Source organism: Jatropha curcas, chromosome 2 (assembly GCF_041381405.1).
Source record: "Jatropha curcas cultivar XTBG-Jc1 chromosome 2, XTBG_Jcur_1.0, whole genome shotgun sequence".
Classification (NCBI taxonomy): Eukaryota; Viridiplantae; Streptophyta; class Magnoliopsida; order Malpighiales; family Euphorbiaceae; genus Jatropha; species Jatropha curcas.
This window is the reverse complement of record NC_143152.1, coordinates 17,679,196-17,690,945: the sequence shown is the minus strand read 5'-3', so window position 1 is coordinate 17,690,945 and position 11,750 is coordinate 17,679,196. Positions and strand designations below refer to the sequence as shown.

The 11,750-nt window shown below is 32.7% G+C and overlaps 2 protein-coding genes across 2 annotated transcripts; both read right to left on the bottom strand.

Annotated features, from left to right (window-relative positions):
* Nucleotides 1-4,644: 4,644 nt before the first annotated feature.
* LOC105641367 (uncharacterized) lies at nucleotides 4,645-5,327 on the bottom strand. Its single transcript, XM_012225891.1, has 2 exons — nucleotides 5,223-5,327; nucleotides 4,645-5,094 (listed from the first exon to the last, which is right to left on the bottom strand). The coding sequence occupies exons 1-2, from the start codon at nucleotides 5,325-5,327 to the stop codon at nucleotides 4,645-4,647; spliced, it is 555 nt and encodes a 184-aa protein (XP_012081281.1).
* A 3,094-nt stretch (nucleotides 5,328-8,421) lies between these two features.
* On the bottom strand, nucleotides 8,422-9,762 carry LOC105641364 (RmlC-type cupin). Its single transcript, XM_012225887.4, has 3 exons — nucleotides 9,359-9,762; nucleotides 9,131-9,255; nucleotides 8,422-8,918 (listed from the first exon to the last, which is right to left on the bottom strand). Exons 1-3 carry the CDS (start codon nucleotides 9,693-9,695, stop codon nucleotides 8,712-8,714), a joined length of 669 nt encoding a protein of 222 aa, XP_012081277.1. The 5' UTR covers nucleotides 9,696-9,762; the 3' UTR covers nucleotides 8,422-8,711.
* Between the last annotated feature and the right edge of the window lie 1,988 nt (nucleotides 9,763-11,750).

The window sequence follows — 11,750 nt, the reverse complement described above, 5'->3', positions numbered from 1 at the left end:
ATTCATTACTTACTTTCTACCCATAAAAATCATGTATGCATACTCCAAAAATATCAAATAAAATATAAGTATAAATAGTAATTTTTCCAGACCGAAACAATACCGAATCCCGAACCAGTGGTACTATTCACAGACCAATAAACTACTATTTCAGACACAGAAAAATGGGGCATTACGTTTACGGTAGAAAGGAGATTAAGAAGAGATAAATGTATCAATGACATTTATATGTACAAAAAGTAAACCCAATTTAAAGTTAATAGTCTTATTAAAGATTGTGAATAATTAGACAACTTTTGGAGTCAACTCTCTTATTCAAACACAAAACCGAAAACTAGAGATTCTAAGTTTGATCTCCAACGGAGTCTCCAGGCTGAGGATACGTTGATTTTTCCCAAAATAGGATTTGGAAAAGAATCGAAACGAACGGATTTGGTTGATTTTATTTAGTAAATTGATTTTCTATACTAACTCATCCGTTAATTCTCAAAAAATAATTTTCTTACTTTGATAAGAGTTTTATTTTTTGGAGTCACCACCTTTATTAGGGAAAATTCTCGAATTAGTTGATTCTTTGAAATCGACTAACTTGATTTTAAACCAGAGATGGGGTTCGGGAGTTAGGTATGGTAGAGGAAGGTATTAGGCACCCCTATCGCCCGGTTAAACTGGCCTCCACGTTGTCCAAAGATTCACAATTAACTCAAATAATGCGATTAACTATAAATGAGGTGAAAATACTTTTCAATGCAATTTTGAAAAACTATGTCAATCACACATTCAAATGAGGTATAAAGCATAAAAACATAAAGTAAATCATCCAGAAAGAAAGAGGGAGGAGAAAAGAGTTACATCCCATCCTAGTTTTTACAATCTACCCTCATCCCTCTAAATTTCCCAATTCCCCAACTAATTATTACATACAAGCTTTAATTGAGATACATTAAGATCTCACTACATTTTACAATAACACAACATCAAAGCATAATAAGAAATAAACATTCATACAATCAACATAAACACAAAATAGAAATTATTCACAGAATAATAATTCACACATTCCCAACCACCAGCACTCATTCATTCACAAAAATGAAGATATGATGCATGTACAAGATATAAGATTAATGAATAAAGGGGTAAGCACCATAATAAATATAAGGCATTGATTTTAAAGGCACAAAATTAAAAGGACAGAATAATAAAATGTTGGAAAAGTAAATAACAATAATTAAAAGACAAGAATTTAAATAGTTAATCAAGAATGAAGCTCATGGTCTTGATGCTCATCAAGGATGATGAACAAATTCATCAATCATTGCTCTCAACCTTGTTATTATTGTTATTAGATCCATTTATGACCAATAGTGCATCCCAGACCTTTTAAGGTTGGAGCTTGGTCACTGGATCTCTGGATTGGGGCCATCGATTGATTATTAAACACACTGAACCTCTTAAACGAAGGGTCTGGTGCCATATGGAGATGTAGCGTGCGCCATAGAGGTGTGGCATGCACTCCATGTAATGTGGCGAGGCCCTTCCCAGATCAGGAAGTTTTCAGGTAAAGAATGAGTGGAGAATAGGGGATCTAGGCTCATGTGGCACGAGCCCCCGGCATGTGGCGTACGCCACACGTAGTGGCTTACGCCACTAGCTTAGGTTGTGCACCACAGAGACACAGAACTCCCTTATTAGTTAATCCTAGATTTTCCTCACAACCAGACTCAAAAGAGATGTTTAAAACACCGAAAAGGAAGAGAAAAAGATGAAAGAATGAGTTTAAGATTCTCAGAAACTACTTTTGATGATTTCTTTGAAGATTGGTTCAAAAATGGATGAAAAAACCCAAATACTTGGTTCTTGATCCAATAATCCGAGATTGAAGATTATGGTGTGTGTTTTTGGAATTTTTTTATTAATCTTAGAGGGTTTTTAATTGAATAATCAATAAATCTCAATCTTAGATCAAAAGTTAACATTAGTTGCCTTTGAATCAGAGTTTGAGTTTTCAAACCACAACAGTTTTGCCTAAGTTCCCAAAAAAAAAAAAAAATCCTATCTTTGGCTCATCCCCCAATGTCTATTTATTGGTAAATGAGGATGGGCGGCCCATCTAGGGCTAACGTGGCAAAAACGCCACTGTTTGGCCTCGCAATGGGACTGGGTCCACTTTTACTAAGACAAATCAGATGGCACACGAATCGAGGAGGTGCACCGAGAAGTGTGACAGGCAAGGCCGCCATACTTCTCGGGCTCAGTTTCATCGTGAAACGCCGGTAACTCGAAAAAGTAAAAATGGTTAAACACAATGATAATCTCAACCACGAACCAGTGGTCCGAAAACCGGGACAATCGGGAATTCCGATCCAATTTTATACAAAAACGATGTATCATCATTGAACCTTTTAGGGGCAAAATTTGAGCGTCTACAATAATATTTAATACTAATAACACAAAGCATCATCCATTCTATCCATTTTTCCTGAAAACCCAAACCCGTCGTCATATCCCTAAGGAAATTCCAATTAACCCGATCATAGGCCTTAGAAATAACAATTTTTAAAGCTGCTACCTCAGAACCTCCTCTAGTTTGTTGCTTCATATTATGTAAAATTTCAAAAGCCACTAGAATATTATCCCGAATTAACCTACCTGGAACAAAAGCCGACTAGCAATTAGAAATAACCTGTGGTAACACTCTTTTCAACCTATTAGCCAAGGTTTTAGAAATTATTTTATAGAGAACATTACATAATGCTATGCGGGTGAAAATCCTGAAGTGATTCAAGTCCTGCTAACTTTGGGATTAAAACTATCATAGTATTAGTAAGGGATTCCGGAAAAATACCTATATTAAGCCATTGCCTGCAGCTGTCAAAAATATCTTTCCCCACCACATGCCAAAATTTTTGATAAAATGTCAGATTGAGACCATCAGGTCTTGGTGTTTTATCAGGATGCATCTGAAAAGCTGCATCTTTAAACTCATCATTCGAAAAAGGAGCCAAAAGAAAATCATTATCGGCAATAAAGACCCATTTTCTTACTAGCCGAAGGACCAGTCTTGTGTCACCCTCATCTGCTTGATATAGAGTAAAGAAATAATTTTTAATAATTGCATGCATGGCTTCGATTTCAGTAACCCAAACACCCTTTACATCACGTAAACCACCAATAATGTTATTCTTTCGCCTCCCTTTAATGTAGTTATGAAAAAATTTGGAATTACTATCACCCTTTTACAACCAAAACACCTTAGATTGTTGTCATTGTCGAATGTCTTCCCTCTCCAAAATGCCATTCCATTTGAACCTTAGCGCACTGTATTCTGCATTAGACATAAAATCTTGTCATTACTCCAGAACCCGACTAATCAAATTTTTACGAAACTGGAGATCTCTATTCCTGACTCTAACCCAGCTCCTCAAAGCCTGAAAACAATTGTCCTTGCTCTCCAAAATCATATCTGTCTCACCCCCAGTCCAGTCGTGTTTCATGACATCCCCAATATCATCCTCCGATAACCACGCATTATCGAAACGGAGAAAATGATTCACCACAACCCCTTCTATAGCACATTTGTCAAACAAGATTGGCTTATCATCTGACATGGGTGCAACTAAAGTTTCACTATTCAATTCTAGAAACAAATCGCTAAAACATTCATTGACAAAACACTAATCCAGTCTCTCCTGCACCATCACCTAACCATTTCGGTGTTGAGGCCATGTAAACAGAGACCCCGAATATGGCACCTCTAGAAGATTACTATCATAAACTGCACTTTGAAAACCTTGAACCAAATACTATGGCTATATGTCCCCTCCAACCTTCTCATTCTGGCCGAAGATATCGTTGAAGTCCCTTAGGCACACCCAAGGTCTAGAGTCTTGACTAGCTAAAGCTCATGGCAAATTCCAGGATTGTCATTGTTGAGACTGTTCTAGGTATCCATAGAAACCAGTAACTCGAAAAGAAAGATTATTGACCTGAAAATGGCAAGCAATAAAGTGAGAAGAGAAAACTTGAATTTAAAGACCAACATTCTGCTTCTATATCATTGCCAACCCGCCACCCATGCCCACTCGATCAACCACAAAAATATTATCAAACCCCAGAGCCCGTCGCACCTCCTCTACCTTACTCTCATATGCCCTCGTTTCCATTAAAAAAATTGCCAATGGCTTGTAGTTTCTAGAGAGCTCCTTAACAGCTCGAACTATACGGGGATTGCCAAGCCCTTGACAGTTCTAAGATAAAAGTCTCATTGCTTTCGACTGTCCTGTCCAGTAGTATTAGTCGATCTATGTTTTTATAAGCTTTCAATGAATCCAAAATACTAGAAACATTAATAGTCGTTTGATTATTTTCCGAGGTCTTTTTTTACCATCATCTGGTCTTGTTATCCCTTCCTCCATACCACTTAACCCAATAAACATCCAGATCCATTGCCTTCCTCCCATACATCTCCCTCCCCATAAAAGCCGCTTGAAAATCATGGACCTTCAAGTAATTCATTTAACCGCCAGTAGCGTCATCTCCACTTCTAACCAATTTATGAGTAACCACTTCCCCCTCCTCCTTTATCCATGAGCTAACATATTGATTCTATCTTATATATGGAACTCTAATAGAATCGTCCCACTACAGTTGTAAGTCCTCCTTATGTCGATGTAAACGTAGCTCACAATAATTGTCCATGTGACCAAGCTTGCGTATGAAGACAAATAGTTTCTCGTAACGGAACAAGACAAAAATAGCTTCTCCAGATGGGGTAATAAGTTTTGTCCTCCATTGCAACTGCTTCGTAATATCCAATCTAACTAAAATTCTCATAAACTTCCACAGTGCAACAGGTAGGGGTCTCATATCATACTCAACTAACTCACCAATGAAATTTCCTAGCATTGTTGCAATCGATTCCATCATAAAACCCGCAGAAAGGTCATGAATCTGCACCCAAAATTTAGTCTTTAATAGGGGAACCAGCAAAGGATCTTCATGACCTTGCAGCTTATGCCATAACAACAAATGGCGACTGAAGTGCCATGGCAAGCCCGTCATGACGCTTTCCAAGTCATCATCATTGTAGAACTGAAATAAATAACGTTTTGCACCCAGTCCTGAAATCGTAATACCCCCCCTAAGGGGTGCCATAGATCAACAAGTGTTATTGTCATCGATGGAAAGTGTATAGTATTCAATGTAAGGAACATCCCTACCAAGCAAAAGTCATACTGAGATTGAATATAGCCAGGGCTAGAAGGAACCTGATTTCCCTCATCCTCTTCTGCAACAAGGGACAACGGTTCTAAAGAGGTTTCCATGGTGATCGGCGAAAACTAGAAGAGCGGAAGTTAGGCTTAAACGGAAAAAGCTAGGGTTTAGGTTAAGAGACGTAAGCATGCCATAAGGGCATACAGGAGAACATAGCTTACCGACTATCAATTTTGCTGGTACCAAAAATTAATTGAAAATTCACATTATTACCACTCATTGTTTGAATCGAGAATCCAAATTAGGGACATTCCCTTTTTATTTCTCTCAAATTGTTTTTACTTTTTAGAAAAACAACTGTGTAAGTTAGAGTTATTTAAATTATAACTCAGCTAAACGCCTAATTAGGATTTGTTGAATTTTATCATTATATAAAATAAATTAATATGAGATCAGAGTTTCTATATAATATTGGAAATTAAGAAATTTTTTAATTTAAAAAATATGTATTAATATTTAATTGTAATATTCATATATCTATATGTAGACATGATTCAGAATTGAACCGAAACTGAATCGATGAAAACCAAAACTTAACCGAGATTAACAGTTCAAGGTTCCAAACCGTAATGAAAACTGGATAAAGTTCAGTTGCAATTCTTTATATTTGAAAATCAAAATCGATAGTATTAATTTTAAACCTGCAATTCCAATTTGAAACTATTAAAAAAAGAAAAGAAAAGATCACACGTGATTTTCAAATTGTTAAAATTAATTTTAATTTTCAACATTAACGGAATAATTTTTTAATAAATTTTCAAATTATTTATATACTCTTTTTTCTTTTTTTTCTTAATTTAACACCGTTTCCTGTTATTAATTTTCTTCTTTAGCTAGAAAACTAAAAAATGTTAAAAAAAACTTGAAAAAAAATTATCTAATTCCGGTTTAAAATCGAAACCGACGGTTTTAAAACCACCTTTGAAACCGTCTAAAAACGATTTGATTTTAGTTCCACCTTTTTTAAAACCGAAAACCAGTAATTTTAGAATCATTGAAATGCCTATCTATATATATTTATATTAAATTGAAATAAAGAGAAACTTTCAAATATAGATTTGGTATTCTCCTCAACCGGTAGCTAATAGTCCAAGGGAGGGCGGTGAGACAAATAAACCACCCAAGATTAAATAACAAAAGGAGGCAGTAGCTTCTCGCTAGGGAAGCTTCGACAGAATAGAAGAAGAAAAATATCGGCTTTTTAAGGTTTACTGCTCCGATACCATGTTATGAATTGAGAAAAAAAGACGTATTGTTATTTCAAGTTTCATGTTTTCTAAGTTGCAATACATGAATTTGCATAGAACAATAAATGTTAATGCTCGGGATCCATTTAATTGATACCATAAAAATAAGAATGCAGGTCAGTCAGCTAATCAATATAAAGCTTTGGCAAACATATAAAAAAGCTTGCCTTACCTTTCATAGGGATGAAGGGAACCGAATAGAAAAGCTGCCAAGACACCCCGCACTTAATATTCCTTGTGCTTCTAGATATATGAATTTCATATGTTACAAGATACTGTTCACACCTGGAAATTGGGATAGAATGAAGCCCAACATGGTGCACATGCTAACTGAATGGTGAACTTCCTAAGCTCAAGACCCACTCAAACTCAACCCATTAGAAGAGACGTCTAGCAAGTCAAGACAATTGGTAATAGCATTACCAAGACAAACTCAGCAAAAGGAATTATTACATTCAATTTTCATAACCCAGCTTCCCGCAAAGCCATTGGCCTTTGTTCCACTTTTAACTGTTAATGAGAAAGAATCTGGTTCAACCGGGATTAGGAGCAATCACTGAAACACACACCAGAGAGAGACACGCAAAATCTGCACACCTACATAACTTAATTGCCACAGCTTGCACTATCATCATTAGACTTACGCATAATGCATATTCTTAATCATATAAGTACACCATGATTTGATTCACAACAACAATTTCATAGCTTTGAAGGATCTAAAATTTTAGAATAATTTAAAGATTAACAATTAACCAAATTTTTGGTGAAACATGACCAAAAAGAGATCCAGATCCATAAAACCATTAGACATCTAAAAATAACTTCAACTTCTCTCGTTCTACTGCAAGTGTCACTTTAGTTTCCTCTTTTTTTTTTTTTTTCTTTTTAAATGTCACATCATCTATCATTTTAGAAAATTAAGTTTTAATTATTTTTCCACCTCCACACCTTTCTTGCTGTCCCCACTATATAAATACATTTTTCTCTTCCTTATCATCTTTCTATCTTCCTTATCAACTGTCATGTTAGATAATATTGGATCCGTGATAACTTTTGCACATTAGTAAAGATAACAATAGAAATACTACTTTGCTATTTGCTCACATATCAGTCAAATATTTGCTCCCTAATAAATGGAACAAACCTTTGTTGTTTCACTTTGCAAATTGTGATATATAGTGAAGCCCATTGACCAAAACTTTCAGAACTCCTTTCGGTCACCTATCTACTAAAATGAACCATCTTCACAGCGTACTTCAACAGTTACTGTCAAATCATTTCAAATTCATCCAACCAAGTACACTTCTTGCACCATCATGATTAACATTCAGTTTAAACTAATCATGTAATTCCAAAATGCACAGACAACCTATGCTATTGAGCCATTAAAAAAAGAAGAACGGAAGAAATCAACAAAAGTCCAAGCTCCATGCAAATGCAATCCCTAAATTAAAATGACATCCCAATTTGAGGAAAAAACTAAAATACTAGATATTTAAGGCCTTAACATTTATTTAAGACACAGTAAGAGCATTTCATATGAATGAATTCCATAAATGAAAATTCATATAGTGTTACATCTTTAATTATATAGAATTGGTTTTTCTTATTTTATCAAAATTGATGGAATTGGCAAATGAATTCTAAACTTAACAAGGGTACAAAGCACTAAAACTAATGATTTCTAACTACAAAATAGTAAAGCTACACATTTGAAATGAATTCTATAGTTAATCCAAACATGAGAATTGATTAACAAATGAATGAAATGAATGCCATAACAATTTATTCAAAAAACTAAGTATAAACTAGTAAATAAAGAATCCATTTGCAAATGAAATGAATTATGTATGAATTGATTCAATATACTATGTAAAGGTAATAAAAACAATCATTCAATAAAAATTGAAATTATTCATTGATATGAATTACATTCACATTACAGATACCTGAGCGTTTACTATTGACAAAAGAATGGAAGAATTGCTGCTGTTAAAAAGCCACAGGACACAATAACGTATTTTATATACATAGTATAAGCTATCATTTACTGTAACTAGTAACTACCTTAATCAACGAAACTCTAGCACTCTAGCGACATCGCCAAACAAAATATAAACATGGATCAGTATTTCAGCAGGTTAAAATAACAGCAAAGACAGGCAAAAGAAGGAGCAAGTAAACTTATAAATCTTTCCAAACATTAAAATCAGTAGTTGAGCTGTTATAGTCGATCATATTATCTTGGCACCCAATAAAAAACGTAGAACGTATAGGATCTACATTTACCAAAGCATGGGCAGTTCCACTTGGACTAGCTGCAACAGCAACCTCATCTGCACCAACAATCACTTGAGCAAAGCCTTTATCCGATATCTGGCTGTTTTCCAACTGCAATTGGTTGAGAAATATGTGAAGAAACAACACAGAAACAAAAAATAGAAGACAAGTTGATGCTACCAAATGATTAACACAAAATGAAGATAAAGGACAAAACTTTTAAAGTCTGAAATAGAACTCAACAAATGGCAAGATTTCTTAACATACTTGAACATCACATGTATAACTGGAATATTTCATTGCAGAGAAGAGAAATCATTTACCCTAAACAAAGTTTTGGCACCCCAAATGACAAATGTCTCATTGCAAGTATAGTGTCTATGGTTTCCCCTCACAGAGCCAGGCCGTATTTCACCAACATGAAGTGAATCGCAAGACACTGCACTACCTGGAGAAAAACAAGACCAATTAAGCCCAATAAATCAAATTGGAAATGTCATTATGCAGCGTTTTTACAGTGTAAGAAAAAGAATCGAATTCGAAAGAGAGACCTCTAATTCCAGAGTGAATGGCAAGAGAAACGGGATTGAAGAGCCAACCACGCTTGTCTTTGATGATGGGAGAAGGGAACAACTCAGATTTGAATCTTACCAAATTGGCCTTCTTATCATCTTCTGTGCTCCATATTTTCGCCTGAGTTCCATGAAGATTAGCGGGAGAGAAATGTGAAGAACGCTGAAGTCTGAGAGAGAGCCATGTGAGTAAGAGAAAGATCAAAAGCAAGAAAGGGAAGGCTTGTGGCTTCTTTAAAAAATGCTTTATAGATGACAATCGTGAGAGATTCTGGAACTGAAATGAATTCTCTGAGCTCCTCCTAGGGTTCGCCATCTCACAATCTAATTTCGGCTCGCCCTTTTCAGTTTTTGAACTCTACCACTGTCAGTTACTACTAACACATAAGCTTAGCGGTATTAGAAAATTTCATTTTATTATTGATTAAATATATTTATAAAATTATTTTTTAAGTCAATCCCATGTAATTTAATTGTCTTTTCACTTATATGAGAAGTGAGAAATCACGAATCATTTCGAGCACAAGTGTTTTAACAAATTTATTGAATGAAAAATTATTCCTTATCGTGTAGTCCGCAATATTATTTCACTCTATCAGGTCTCCTAATAAATAAAAAAAATTATTTTTTTAATAAATAAATAAATATATATATATATATATATATATTAAGCATTTTAAAATTTTAAGTTTTATCTTTACTAAATTTATTTTTTAATAAATATATATGATAATGAGGCATTTGAAAATTATTTTATATTTTTATTAAATATTTAATTCTTTTCGGATATAATAAAAAAAAAGAAAATGTATTTTTTTTGTTAATTTTCTTTTTTCGTTTGTATGATTTGATTGGATTTATTTTTTAAAAAAATAAATTTTTAAATATAATATATAATAAAATAATAAATTTTTTCATTTGTATGATTTGATTGGATTTATTTTTAAAAATAAATTTTTACTTCGGAGATAAATAAAGAAAAGAAGAAAAAAAGTATATTATTTTTATTAATAATTTTTTTATGTTTGTAAGATTTGATTGGATATATTTTTTAAAAAGTAATTTTTCAAATAAAATTTACATAATTAAACATCAAAGCAAACATTTCAAAACTTTAATTTAAATATATATATAATATTTTGTTGATGTATCTATATATCTAGATACATTGAAACGTTTTTTTATTAGGTGAGTTTTAAAAGAGTTTTATTATTAATAATAATTTTTATTTTTTTTTTCGTTATTGAATAGTTTGTAACTACTATCATTTTAATTTAGTAAGAGATTTATATCTCCCTTGCAATAAATAGATGACCTATAAATGATTAAGCATTTTTAATTGTTTGATATTTTTTCTCTTTTCTATCTTAAGTCTGTTTGACTTAAAAGAAAATAATATTTAGGAAGCTGGAAAAACACTAAAATTATATATTTCTACTTGGTCACTTTTTGGGGTTTCAAAAATTTGTTCATGTGCATATATTCATTTCTCTGAAATATTGGGTAAGTAATATCGTAACTGTAGCTAAAGTGATTTCTATTGTCAATTCAGATTATATTCTCATTTCTTTTCTTTTACCTATTATTGCGACTGTAGCCAAAGTGATTTCCATTATCAATTCAAATCATCTTCTCTTTTTTTTCTTTTACCTACAGTAAAAAATAATTTATTATTATTTTTCATTATAGTTATATATAAATATTGATTTGGGGTTAAGGGCAGGGGTAAGAGATTCAATGACTTGATTTTATTTTTGGGCACCAATTATGATTTTAAAAATCTGCATTTATAAATTAGGGACTAAAGGATTAGGTCTAGGTAATGAATTGAACTTTACTTTAAAACCACTTCATTATATAAAAATAGAATTAAGAACATAAGACTTAGCATTGCAAGTATTTTGCACAATAAAATATAATACAAATTAACCACTTGTATTTATTTTAATCTAAATAAAAATTATGCTTTAATATTATATAGATAAAAAAATGATTATACAACACACGTCGTACAAAAAACTAGCATATATATATTTGTTAATGTGTAACTTTTAACACTAGTAGTCTTAAAAATTAATTTCTTTATAATCAAATTAAAACTTAATTATCAAGTTTTATAATTAAGTCTTACAAATTAATTTCTTTATAATAATTTTTTTTTGGGTAGGCCCTCCATCAGGGTGTTCATGGTCGATTTGATTTGATTTGAAATAATTACTAAACCAAATTAAAGCAGCGGTTTAAAATATTAAAACAAAATTAAACCATTAAAAATCAAAATTAATCAAACTTTTAATGCCGATTTAATTCAATTTGACAATTTGAGATAGTTTTAAAAAATAGAAACAAAATTCCTCATTCATCTAATAAC

Coding starts and splice junctions, on each gene's coding strand:
- LOC105641367 (XM_012225891.1), bottom strand. CDS start 5,327: ATGGAAACCTCTTTAGAACCGTTGTCCCTTGTTGCAGAAGAGGATGAG. Junction 5,095..5,222: donor CTCAGTATGACTTTTGCTTG/GTAGGGATGTTC, acceptor TATTTATTTCAG/TTCTACAATGATGATGACTT.
- LOC105641364 (XM_012225887.4), bottom strand. CDS start 9,695: ATGGCGAACCCTAGGAGGAGCTCAGAGAATTCATTTCAGTTCCAGAAT. Junction 9,256..9,358: donor CATTCACTCTGGAATTAGAG/GTCTCTCTTTCG, acceptor GTTTTTCTCCAG/GTAGTGCAGTGTCTTGCGAT. Junction 8,919..9,130: donor GTGCCAAAACTTTGTTTAGG/GTAAATGATTTC, acceptor AACCAATTGCAG/TTGGAAAACAGCCAGATATC.